The sequence below is a fragment of the Silurus meridionalis genome, chromosome 17, assembly GCF_014805685.1.
Source record: "Silurus meridionalis isolate SWU-2019-XX chromosome 17, ASM1480568v1, whole genome shotgun sequence".
NCBI classification, from domain to species: Eukaryota; Metazoa; Chordata; class Actinopteri; order Siluriformes; family Siluridae; genus Silurus; species Silurus meridionalis.
The window spans coordinates 10,904,762-10,917,905 of record NC_060900.1 but is presented as its reverse complement, the minus strand read 5'-3'; the positions used below and the strand labels follow the sequence as shown (position 1 = coordinate 10,917,905).

General features: G+C 37.1%; 1 protein-coding gene across 5 annotated transcripts in view; it reads right to left on the bottom strand.

Moving 5' to 3' along the window:
* gapvd1 (GTPase activating protein and VPS9 domains 1) overlaps positions 1-13,144 on the bottom strand; it is a 63,837-nt gene that overhangs the window by 22,417 nt on the left and 28,276 nt on the right. For 2 of the 5 annotated variants that reach the window (XM_046870658.1, XM_046870662.1), the window contains exons 8-13: positions 12,079-12,233; positions 9,466-9,595; positions 9,204-9,329; positions 5,442-5,615; positions 2,894-3,031; positions 824-958 (exon numbers count right to left, since the gene is read on the bottom strand). In XM_046870658.1, coding sequence (XP_046726614.1) covers positions 824-958; positions 2,894-3,031; positions 5,442-5,615; positions 9,204-9,329; positions 9,466-9,595; positions 12,079-12,233 — 858 coding nt within the window. Of the gene's footprint in view, positions 1-823; positions 959-2,893; positions 3,032-5,441; positions 5,616-9,203; positions 9,330-9,465; positions 9,596-12,078; positions 12,237-13,144 lie in introns of all 5 variants that reach the window. The other 3 variants (XM_046870657.1, XM_046870661.1, XM_046870659.1) reach the window with 2 other exon arrangements.

Here is a 13,144-nt window from a genome sequence, read left to right as displayed (position 1 = left end):
CTGTTGAGAACTTTTGGGCCCTTCTTAAGCAGGACATTTACAGTGAAGGTAAACAGTACACTGCACAAAAAGTTGATTGTGACCAGATCAAGAAACTGACTGACTCCGTGAATGGAAGGCTTGTGACTGTTATGGAAAAGAAGGGTGGCTATATTGGTCACTGAGGTTTTCTTTTTGAAATTTCAGAAAAGTTTTTGTAAATTGAGTTTGTTTATTATTCTCACTTTAACAGGTGAAAATTAACAAGTGAGATGGGAAAATCTTTGTTTTTTATTTAGTTGCATAATAATTCTGCACACTAATAGTTGCCTAATACTGGTGTACATGTAAATATTCTCTTAAGAAAACATAAACTTTACTTTTACTACTTAAATGTTCAGGTTTGAGGGTTTGTTAACGTTTTGGATTGACCAAGAGCACTGTAGTTGTACAATAACAAAATTGATCCTCAAAAATACAACTTGCCAAATAATTGTGTACACAGTGTATATTAAAAAAATGTTGTCTTAAATTAATTATTGATTAATTTATGCATTCATTAGTAAGCCACGTGCTGTAAAAGTCTACAGTTTAGATAAAGTCTAATTTGTAATATGTTTTTACATTCTGTAAATTTAAACAACAAATACATTGGGATGAGCCTAGAGGTTTTAATGTTACATACATGCATTGAAGTGCTTTAAAGAGTCAGTGTAATGTTGAGAGTATTGAACATTAACAGCAGACTCTGAAAGCAAGCCAAAAAAAAAAATCTAAATTGTGGTGTTTTAAAATATCTTAAAGCGGTATAAATGAATACATTTGTAAGGATTTTTTTGGGTACCTGAGATGATGCTTAATCCTGGGGTGCTTGGTCGAGAGCTGACCTCTCGGACTTCAGTATCATCTGAAGTGCTGCCCACGCCAGAGCAGCTTTCTAACTCCTGCAAGCGCTCCTCTTGTTTTAAATCTGCAGTTTCTACACACACACACACACACACACACACACACACACACACACACACACACACACACACACACACACACACACAGAGAGTGTGTGACAAACAGTATATTACACTTCAGCAGGTTCCAACAAGAAGCAGATCTGTTAATTTTGCATGTAGCAATCAGTGACTGGGATGTGGGCATTTCTTTGGTTTCTTATGGTGATGGAAAATGTGTCATATTCCACACTGGTGTGAATGGGCCTTTATTTCAACACCTACTGGACCAAACGTGTAATATAGTATAAGGAACATTAAAAAAATGTTTCAAGGAGGAGGAAACTAATTTATAGTATAAGCAATAGTCATAATTCTTGTCTACATTTTCTGATGTAGCAGATGTGATTTTTACTATAAGTTGTGCTTTTTCTTTGGCTTAAATAGCATCTGGCTAGTTTCATAATTTTCTATTAATGAGAAAAGCAAGGTCACAGCAAAAGTATTTTGCTGTTTTTTTCCCCCCATTTCAATACAAAGTGTTTACTTTCTCAAACACCACCGGGATTTACAATACAAAGTGTTTATCAGCTTTACTGAGTAACTGAGTTGCTAGGATGCAAAAAGTTTGGACTCTGAAACAATGGAAAAAACATGGTAATAAGATGAGGTGATGCACCCATCATGACTAGTGCCTAACAGTACAAAGGTGTGGGGACACAACTTGTTTACCGTATTTTCCAGACTATAAGCCACTACTTTTTTCCCACGCTTTGAACCCTGTGGCTTAAACAGTGAAGCGGCTAATTTATGGATTTTTCCTGGGTTTTTCCCGGTTTCACAAGCTTCAAGCCAAAAAACTGCCCATAACATTAGACCAATGACATTGCCGAACAGGCATGGAAAAATGCACTTCACCTGTGTTCTGAGGCATCGGAAGAAACCGATGGTGATTTTTAAACGCACGATGCCAAAAGATAAACTCCCGAGAGAACTCCAAATAGTTGTTAAAGGAAGGAGGAAGACAGTGAACAATTACTTTCTTGGTAGGCTACTGTTTAGATACAAGCCGTTGTAAAGCATTGAGTCTGGGTCATGGGATAGCGCGCTAACTCCAGTTGCAACAGAAATCATATAAGCACAGACAGGTTTCCAAAACTCGTGCATTTTTATTTTTCTTGGCAGCGGCGTTACGGGTTAGTCAAAGAAATTTAGAAATAAGCATCAGAAAATAATAAGGACATATTCCTTGGTCTTGCACACATGCAGTAATAGCGGAAAAATGCGGCAGCAGGCTATTCCCAAAATGCCGCTCTGCTCTTAAAGGAGCCATAACATATTTCACCCGTTACACCGTGTAACAGACACTGTCTTTCGTTAAAGCCTGTGTAAAGTTCATTAGTTTCAGTGTAGACGGCTTATAGACAGGTGCGGCTTATTTATGCTTAAAATAAAAATCTTTGTCAAATTCAGTGTCAAATTCTTTGTCAAATTCAGTCTTATATTTGGTTGCGCTTAATAGTCCGGAAATTACGGTACATATATTTGAAGGTATAGTTGCATATTAACAAAATTCGCTGTTTACATTTAATTAGATGCATATTCATTGATGTTTACAAACTATATAACTAACTTGGTTAATATATATCAATTTATAACAAGTATTGCCAAGAATTGTTACCTTCATACAAAATCTGTTTCTATATTGCTGATATTTTCATAAACTTTTTATATTGCATTTACAATGCAAACACTTGAAGAGAAACTGTATTTCAATTCCTCTGTATGTTGGCACATATGGTGGTATTGACAAATAAAAACCTTGAACACTCTCATTCTCTGGGGTTGTTTCAGTTGGTCAGGTTTAGGTTTATATTTCAAGATGACAATGGCAAGATTCATCAAGCTCAAACTGTAAAAGAGTGGTTCTATCATCATAAAGCATCAACTCTCCTACACTGAATGCTCACCCGAGTCACTGGGCAGGACTTCCACACTCCAGGCCTCACTTGTGGTCTCAGACATAGTTGAACCGCAGGGGTCCAAAAGAATAGGACCAGGTGTTGGGAAGCAAAGCAGACTCCCCAGCATGTTTTCCACCATAGCCCCTAAAAAAAACAATTCAAAAACAGAATATGCCAGGATATAAGTATCTCTCTCTCATACATACAAACAAACATAAATATACATAGATACATACAGAGTACGGTACTGGACACACTTTCTCTTTCAGTGTTTTTTCTTTATTTTTATTATTTTAAGGTTTGTATTAAACAAAACCATTTTATATTTTAGATTGTCCAAAGTAGCTACATTTAGCTTTGATCACAGCTGTGCAAACCCATGGCATTTTCTTATCAGATTCATGAGGTAGACACCTGGAACGGTTTTTAGTTCACATGTGTGCCTTGCCAAGAATTGTAACATTTGGGACATTTCTTGCCTTTGTAATGTGGTTTAGACCATTAGTTGTGTTGTGCAGAAGAAAGGCTATTATTGGCTGTACTACTGTACCAATCAATATTATGGCAAGAAACACTCAATTAAGTAATGCAAAAAGATCCATTATTACTTTATGAAGTGAAGGTCAGTCTATCCTAAATATCTCGGTGTGCAGTCTTCAAAATGATCAAACACTATGAAGGGCCGTCCTAGGAAGTTGCACTTGCGGAAGTGGCAGACATACTTCAACATCCACTATTCAGTGGCGACTGCTCAGTCAAGCCTTCTTGGTCGAATTGTTTCTAAAGAACAAGCAGAAGCTTGGGCCAAGTAACACAATAAATAGACTTGAGGAGTGGAAAACTGTCCTTTGGTCTGTTGAGTCCAAATACAGATTTTTGGTTCTAACCACCATGTCTTTGCTAGACATACAGCAGGTGATTGGACGGTTCAAAATGTGTGGTTCCCACTGTGAAGCATGGATGAGGAGGTGTGATTGTGGGGTAGTGGTTACACTGTTGTTGATGTAGTCAAAAGTGAAAAAACACTTAACCAGCATGGCTAACACAGCATTTTTCAGTGACATGCCATCTTACCCGTTTCCCCATTTAGTGGGACCATAATTTGTTTTCCAACAGGACAATGACACGAAACACCTCTCTAGGTTCTGTAAGAGCTATTTGTGCAAGAAGGAGAGTGATGGAGTGCTTTATCAGATGATCTGACTTCCACAATCACCCAAATTAAATATAGTTAGGATAGTTCGTTAAGTTTAACTGGAGAGTAAAGGAAAAGCAACCAACAAGCACTCAACACCTCTGGGAAATCTTCAAGATTGTTGGAAAACCATTTCAGGTGGCTACCTCATGAGGTTGACAGAGAATGCCAAGAGTGTGAAAAGCTGTCATCAATTAACAAACTAGAAATTAAATGATCAGAAGAAAATATATATTTGGTGTGACCATCATTTGTCTGCAAAACAACAGCAATTCTTCTAGGTTCACTTGCACACGCATGGGCGTAAATCCCGGGGGGGGACGAAGGGGACATGTCCCCCAGGTCCAAGGGTTGTCCCCCCCAATAAAAAAAAAAAAAAAAAAAAAAAAAAATGAAAACGCACTCTCTATTATATGTATTCTCTATTATATGAAAAATATATGTATGTATACCTAAAATAATTGTGTAAGTAGAAAAAACCCCGCAAAAATGCATTTAGAAACAGTTGAGTTCCCCCCTCCCCTTCCTCACAGTGGTTTGACCCACTGCCTGTTTTCTCAGTTTATCTCACCTTCACTCTTAAGTGTCTTCAATAATTTGTAAATAAAATGTTAAAAAATGTTTTAATTCCTTGTTTTTATTGTTGTGATTATTTCTTATGATAGTTTTACTTTCTTTATGTAAAGCAGTTTGAATTACCATTGTAATTGACGCAGTCTCCATGCTACAATAATAATGTACTGTGTCTTTATACTGTAAGTACAATTTGACTGTATTATTTGTGTGTCCCCCTCAAAAATTGCTCATGAGAAATTTTATATTAATTGTCCCCCCCTACTGTTAAAATGAAATTTACGCCCATGTGCACACGGTGAAGGAACTCGGCAGGTAGGCCGTTCCAAACACCTTGGAGAACTAACCACAGATTTTAGTGGAGGTAGGCTGCCTCAAATCCTTCTGTGCCTTCATGTAATCCCAGACAGACTTGATGATGTTGAGTATCTGCATTTACTCATTTACTTTCCATTTTATTAATTGATAAAAATAAACTAAAAATTCAATTTTTAAAGCATTCTTACTTTACAGCATTTTTTCCACAAGTGCCCAAAACCTTTGCACTGTACTGTATATAGATCTTGTATTTATATTAGTCTTTTTCTTTTCCTGGATTACAAGTTACTATTTAAATTATCAATTCAAATACAAAGTGGAGACACTAAGATACATGCCTATTGGTGGCCTATATGCTCCATGTTCATCATTGCCCAGGTGCCTGTCAGTCTCAGAATTCTAATAGCTTTAACTACAGGTATGAAATGTTTTTTGTATGTTTTGGATAATAATAAATGAATGCCTTACCCGATATTTCCTGAAGTCTGTCTTCGTCTATATTAGGATCAAAGTCACTACCAAGAACATCAGTGCTCCAGGTTTCACTAACTGTCTCAGAGATATCCCGATCATCTGTCAGACCCATCATATCTCGAATCTCAAACTTTCTGAGTTTGTCGTCTAGATTATCTTGTGTTGTGGCTAAAGACAAAATGTACATATATATATTAATTCAGTTAAGAAACGATTAACAGAATAAACACAAAGCACAAAACATGAAAAAATAATTGGGACCAAAAAAAAGAAAAAAACTTCAGTTTTAATGAGAATAAGCAATAATTTGTTCCTGCATGATTCCACTCATGACACTGACTGGGGAGTTAACAGAAAAAGTTGAAGTACAAGTTATAAAGACTGTTGTGTGTAAAAACGCTATGCAATAAGTCATTTTTTAAATACGTAAAACCAATCCATATGGTGTCAATGACTATGTCATGGTTAAAAAGTCACATAACACTTTTCCCCATTCTGATATTTGATGTGAACAGCAACAAAAGCTCCTGACCAGCATCTGGATAATCTTTGCATTGTACTGCTGCCACATGTTTGCCACAGGTTTTATTACACTTCAATTTACCTGAGCCTTGCAATAATCTATTCAATGTACATTTGTCTTATCGAGTCTGTGATAATAATATAAACTTGACAATTTCTGAAATGACCAGTCTTTTTGAACAAAGCATTCCTATTTTAGCAACAATCTTGCAATTGTTCTTTGTGTGGACATTCACATAATGGATGTCATAATTTTTAATGTTATTTAACATAAAAATATAACTTTTACAACAAGAAATGTATGAAAAAAGAGATTTCCCATAAGTAAAGGTGTTCCTTGAGGTACAGGAATATGGCAAGTCACATATTTCTCTTTTAATTTTGACAGACAGTTTGGGATTGCTGTTCATAGCATCTATGCCATAAGTGATCACGCTAATTTTATGTAAGAGCAGCCTGATACAATAATTATTCTGAATTATTTTTTCCTAATTATCTACACTCAGTACGAAGTAAAAACAGAATACTGGATAAAAACTTAATATAAGATTTACATAAGTATTCATACCCTTTGCAACAGCACATTGATTGGAGTCTACCTGTCTAAAAGTGTTTTGATTGGACATTACAGTGGAACCCACTTATCTCGACCTCGGTTACCTCGACAACCCTATTAAGTCACCGTTTTTGAAGTGGAACCGCCAAATTCTCGCTTTGTCTTAGCATTTTTTTAACGGTTTTATGTCGCCGAACCCTAATATCTCGAGCACAAGGGGGGAAAAATTTGCCATTTAACTTCAGTTATCTCAATCGGCACTGGGCAAAAATCTGTGCTTTGGGAAGAAAAGCGCAGTAGCAGGTGGTTTCCTGACAGTTAACAATACATGTACTGTATGTATTTTTATAGCATGCCTTCATCAAACAAATCGCGGCAACGCTGTTGTGTAAAAAACCCCTCCAAAAACACGTGCATGCACATTCTCATTTATTAACGCACATCATGTACATAAAGAAATTTCAAGCACGTTAATATATTGCCACCATATTGATTTTCGTTTATCTCGATCATCGGTTATCTCGATGCTTTTTGGCGACCCCCTAGGACATCGACATAACCGGGTTCCACTGTATTTGGAAAGGCGCACACTTCTTAATAAAAGGCCTCACAGCTGAAAACGCACATCAGAGCAAAACTTAAGCCATGAGGTTAAAGCAACTGCCTGCAGAGCTCAGAGACAGTACTGCTGCAAGTCACAGATCTGTAGAAAGCTAAAAAAAAATATTGCTGCTGCACTGAAGATTCCCAAAAGCACAGGCACTTTCATAAATCTCAAATAAAAGAAGTATGGTGCAACCGGGACTCTTCTAAGGGATGGTTGCCTGGCCAAACTGAGTAATCAGAATAGAAGCCCCTTAGTAAGAGATGTGACCAGGAACCTGATGGTCACTCTGACCCATGGAAGCCCACTGATGGACTCTTGGACTGTGTGGTACAAGATTCTCTGGTCTGATGAAACTATGCCAACAAACCTAAACACACAGCCAAGACAACACAGGAGTGACTTAGGGACAACTCTGTGAACATCCTATAGTGACCCAATCAGAACACTGACTTGAACCTTATTGAACATCTCTGGAAATATCTGAAAGTGGCACAGATGGTCCCCATCCAAAATGACACAGGTTGAGAGGATTTGCCATGAAGAAAATCCAAGAAAACCTACAATCCAGGTGTGCAAAGCTTGTTGCATCATACCCAAGAGATTAGAGGCTGTAATTGCTCCCAAAGGAGCTTCAATTAAGTACTGAGTAAAAAGTTTGAATACTTACATACATGTGATATTTAAATTTACATACATTTCAAGAATTGAGTTTTCATTTTATCATTTTGGGGTGCTGATTGTAGATACATGAGAAAAGAAAATCAACTTAAATTATTGTAGTATTAGGCTGCAACATGACAATGCAGTTTTGTACTGAATGTAAGCAGTTTAGCTATGTGCACTTCAGAATTCATCCTGTTACTTTCATCAGTAGCAACGTTATCAGTTGACACAAGTTCCATTGGTAGCCATACATGCCAATGTCACAACACTGCCTCCACTATTGCTGAAAGATGATGTGGATCATAAACCCTTCCTTTCTTTTTCCATAACTTTCACATGAAAAGGTTCTATGATCAAGCACTTTAGTTCTCTTCCATAGTGTACCAGGCCTTGTGCTGCTAAACCTTCCACTACACGCCTTGTTTTTTAAAATTTACCAAATTGTTGATTTGGCTAATCCAAAAGTTTCTGCTCTCTCTGATGGGTCTAATTAGTTTTTTTTATACTTTTGTCTGCACCAACAATTCTTTGGGATCTTTTTAGATGTGCCCTGAAAAGCATAGACTTTTTTAATTCAAAAACAGACCATTTAAATTTGGCTTTTCAATGGCTTGTCTTCAGAGTCTTCCTCTACACCCTTACATATTTTCTACAGGGGTGCCAAAACCCAGAACTGAATGAAGATTCTGCAGCTTCAATGGACGCCTCATTCAACGAGATCAAATGAAATCCCAACTCAAAATCCAGACCCAACTTTAAGCACTCCAAACCAGCATAAGAAGCAGTCCACCACCTATCCTGCTGAGTCAGTATCGATCACATGATATCTATAAACTAAAACCTCTGACAACCAACCGAATGTGTGATTAGATGCAAGCAAGGGAATGTTTAAAAATACCCACTGATGCCACTCATTACATTTTTTGGGGGGAAATGATACATTTAGGTTTATTCCTATCTATTTCCATCTACTTATTCTTAGATCAAACTAGCCATTATATTTAGGCACTGTTTAATCACTACTCACAACCAGGACAATCTTTCCCTTTTTTAAATGTTGGACTTCATGGTCATGTGGATTTCTCCTTTACAAAATCTGAAAAATTTGTCTATTTCTATATACACAGTCACTTGTTCAGTCCGCCTCTGAGCAACTGAGCAACTGATCCAGAATTTATTACAGACTGCTCAGCTGTTTTGTTGAATATTTTTTTTAAGTGCATTAAATAATACAGATTGGATAAATGAGAGTCTAGAGATCACCATGCCTACCAAGTCTTACTTCACACCCTCACCTCCATTCAAACATTTAAAACGCACTTTGCACATAAATCTCTTTGTACAAAACATCCTGTTTCTGGATTCCACTGATCCAATGTTTAAAGAAAAGAGATACATTAGCCCAAACCTTGTTCATGCTCCAGTAGCTGCAGAGCTTCAACACCATTACTGATGGATGTCCCTGGGCCTAAGTCAGATACAGATTCTGCTTCCATGTCCAGGGATGAGACAGAATTAGAGCGGTTAGATGGCCCTGTAAAGACAAGAGCATTTTTACCTTTAAAAACTCTTACAAACACCTTTTTTGTGGTTAGGACCAAAGGATTTAAAAATCGGCCTTTGGACAACTAATATATATAATATCTCCCGCTAATTATGAAAATACACACCCTCCGAGACTCCTTCCAGATTGTCACTGCATAGAGAGAAGCGAAGAGTTTTATCAGGTTTTCCATGCAGTTTAGCCTCATCAGCTGGGGTATCTCCTTGAGCTTCATCTGCAAGCTGCAAGTTCAGCACCTAAAGCAAAATACATTTAAAAGATTAACTATTTGAAATTAATAAAACAGTATAATCCCTATGCTTTTCAATACCCATTTCCATTTGATGTTACCAATTACATGGTGAAAGACCTATGTCGAGCAAATTTAGGGTCTCAATTATCAAGTGTTTTCACAATTTCGTTTGTAAACCATAAAGTACATTTTTTTAATCATAGTATGCATTTTTCATAGATACCAATGAATGTAGGAACCTAAACAAATCATAATATGCTCTCATCTAACTTGGTGACAATCAGCATAATTAACTGAGTAAATTACTTTGTTGTTCGCAACAAGGTGAAGACAGTGGACAAAGATAAAACTGCTAATAATATAGGAGGCACATTTAAAGACTAACTGGGTAAATTCCTCATCTTACTGGTTTTGCAAATGTCTTGCATGATTACAGTCACTCCTTTTTTTAAATGTTTCTGGACAGAAAGACAGCCATTAGGGTCAAGTGAAGTAAACTAATTTGACAATATTTTGTTGAGCTTGCATTTCTGTGTGCATTATTTGTCTGTACTGAAAAGCACCACTAATTGCAATTGTTTTTAAATAAGCATGTTTTCAGTAATAAAAAGATGAAAATAGATGGTAACCAGTATGTGTGTATAGCCATAAATAAAATACTAGAATAGAGGGTGACTGATACATCGGTTTTGCTGATTTATCAGCACCAATAGTTGATTGATGGAACTATCGGCAAAAATCCATACCGATAGTTTTTCTGGGTTGCATCTGTTGCTGCAGCGGCTGAGAAGGTCCAATGTCATTATACTGTGGCCATCAGTAGGTGTTTCTATCATATCTTTACAACCATTGGTTTCACTTATATTTCAATGAAAATTAAATAAAAAAAACTAAATAAATAAAATTAAAATTAAAACTGAAAAAGAGAAAAGGACTGGAGAGAATGTGAGGAAGGCAGAAGGATAGCCAAGATAAAGAGGGAGAACTGTACAAAAAATATATAGACATTATTAAGGTAAAGTGAAATCTTATTCTTATTCACTATTCAAAACATTTGACCTTAAAATGTCTGGAACAATTACAAAATATAACCAATGCTAAAACAATGTCCACATAAAGCCTACATACATTCAGCCCGAGAATAATAGACTGAAGGATAAACAGCTCAAAAACATAAAGCCTCCCCCACACACAAATTGTGAAAAAAATTATTACGATGGAACCCGGTTATGTCGAGGGCGTAGGGGATGGCAAAAAGCGTCGAGATAACCGATAAACGAGATAAACGAAAACCAATATGGCGGCAATATATTAACGTGCTTGAAAGTTCTTTATGTACATGATGTGCGTTAATAAATGAGAATGTGCATGCACGTGTTTTTGGAGTTTTTTTTTTACACAACAGCGTTGCCGTGATTTGTTTGATGAAGGCATGCTATAAAAATGTACATGTTTGTTAACTGTCAGGAAACCACCTGCCACGCCCCCTTCTGCGGCTTCAATCGCGCACCCCTGGGACTTGTTTAGCACTCATCACCAGCTCCTATTTGAACCCATCACTTCCACACTCTCACCGTCCGTTATTGTTGGTATATGTTGGTTCACGGCGGTCGGTGTTATCGTGCATGCGTATCACGGTACGTGCCTTCCCACTCGGACTCCGCACTCTCTTAACGGCTGCCCTTTTCTTCCCAAAGCGCATCGCTGATTCCCCGATCCTGCCGTTGTTAATTCTATGCTTTTGCTGCTCATCCCACGTTCTCCCGTGTGCTGTTCAGCGCCACGCTTCTACCAAGCGCACCCGTGGATTATATATACAGACTGCCTCTTTTCAGTTTGGGACTTAGTGGATGGCGCTCCCAGAGCGCACCACTGCAATATTCAGTTTCAAGGCGAGTGTTTGTGTTTGGCTTTGCCCTGTGTTGCAATAAACTGTTTTGCTTTCACTTCTGCTTTCGCCTCCCTGTCATCGCATAACATTTAACAACAAAAGGCATATGTACACCAACTAACAGCAGAGATTTACCAGTATACAATACAAACCACCGTCGATTCTCAAAACAAACCTTTATTATATTCTCCAACATTATAAACACAAAGATCTCTCACAAAATCACTAAAAATGTGCGGGGTGTAGTTCGTTTTTACAAAAAGCTAACCAGTGTCAAAATTAAATTCTCGAGTCTGACACAGCTCTGAAAGGTGTCCTACACCTGTAGCATCTGTAAGGCTTGCTTTTTCCGGCACTTCCGCGAGTTCTTCTGCGGCTGCACAGCGCCGTTCTAGATAACCGACGTCAAGTGGCAAATTTGCCCCCACTTGTGCTTAAGATATCAGGGTTCGGCGACATAAAAAAAAAAAAAATCGACATAACTGATTAAAAAGTGCTAAGACAAAGCGAGAATTTGGCGGTTCCACTTCAAAAACGTTGACTTAATAGGGTTGGCGAGTTAACCGAGGTCGAGATAAGTGGATGTAATTTGTTACCTCGTTTTCAGGCATCATTCCAGGCATAGTCTGAGAGGAAGTTCCTAATGAAATCACCAGCACCTCCTCAGGCATGACTTCCTGCTGCGGGTCCTGGTAGCTAGCATCCGACTCAATATCCTGAGTGATGTTAGAGCGAGAGCGGCTCCGGGTGGCTGCTGCCAAATGAACATATCAGTGCATGTTCAGTATTAAGTGTTAGAGGGGGAAGGTACTTTAACACCAAACTTTAATGAGGCATAATAAAAATTACAAGGAGTTAATTCAAAATTAATTGTTAGGCTATAAGCAGATATATTATTAAGTGTACATAATTACCCACTGATATGTATGCTGGCGGTTACTAATTTGTTCACCATTTAATCATAGTGTGATTCACATATCTAGCATTATTATTTCTGCAAAAAGTAAATATATAACAGGATTAAGTTCAACTTCATACTCCCACATAGATTTATTTACATTTTGTTCATACTAAAGCCTATGTTATGTTACTAAAACCTCTATGTTGGTTTGACATTTATATTAAATGTGACAACCTTGTAGTGAGTGAATTCAGGACACAAGATGCAGGGCTTAGAAAATCGAACTTAATCCTGTTTTATTTATATTTTTACAGTACCACTAATACTAGATTAAAGTTTTGTTAGATTAGCAAGTAATTTGAGGTAAAGCAAATGGACAAAAAAAATAATAATAATGTAATATAGTGCAAGACACTGGCAATATGCAAACACGTTTGACAATTTGGAAGTCGCATTTACTTGTTTTCAGGTTTGTTTAACTATTTTGTGCAGTTTTAATGAATTTAGTGATTGACTCTTTAAAAAGAAAGTACTCTGAAGCCAGAGAGCAGTAAAAATAGGTTTCATTCCTGCTTTGTTGTTGAGTTAAATAAATGCATCTAATGTCTGACGGTAGATGGCGCTATTTATTAATACTACATACCATCAAAAAATACATACTCCAACTAGCAAACTTTATTAACAAACATTAATTCCTTAGCTAGTCAACGTTAATGTTAAGAGGAAAAAGAAAATATAAAGTAATAGAAAAGATATTAGTG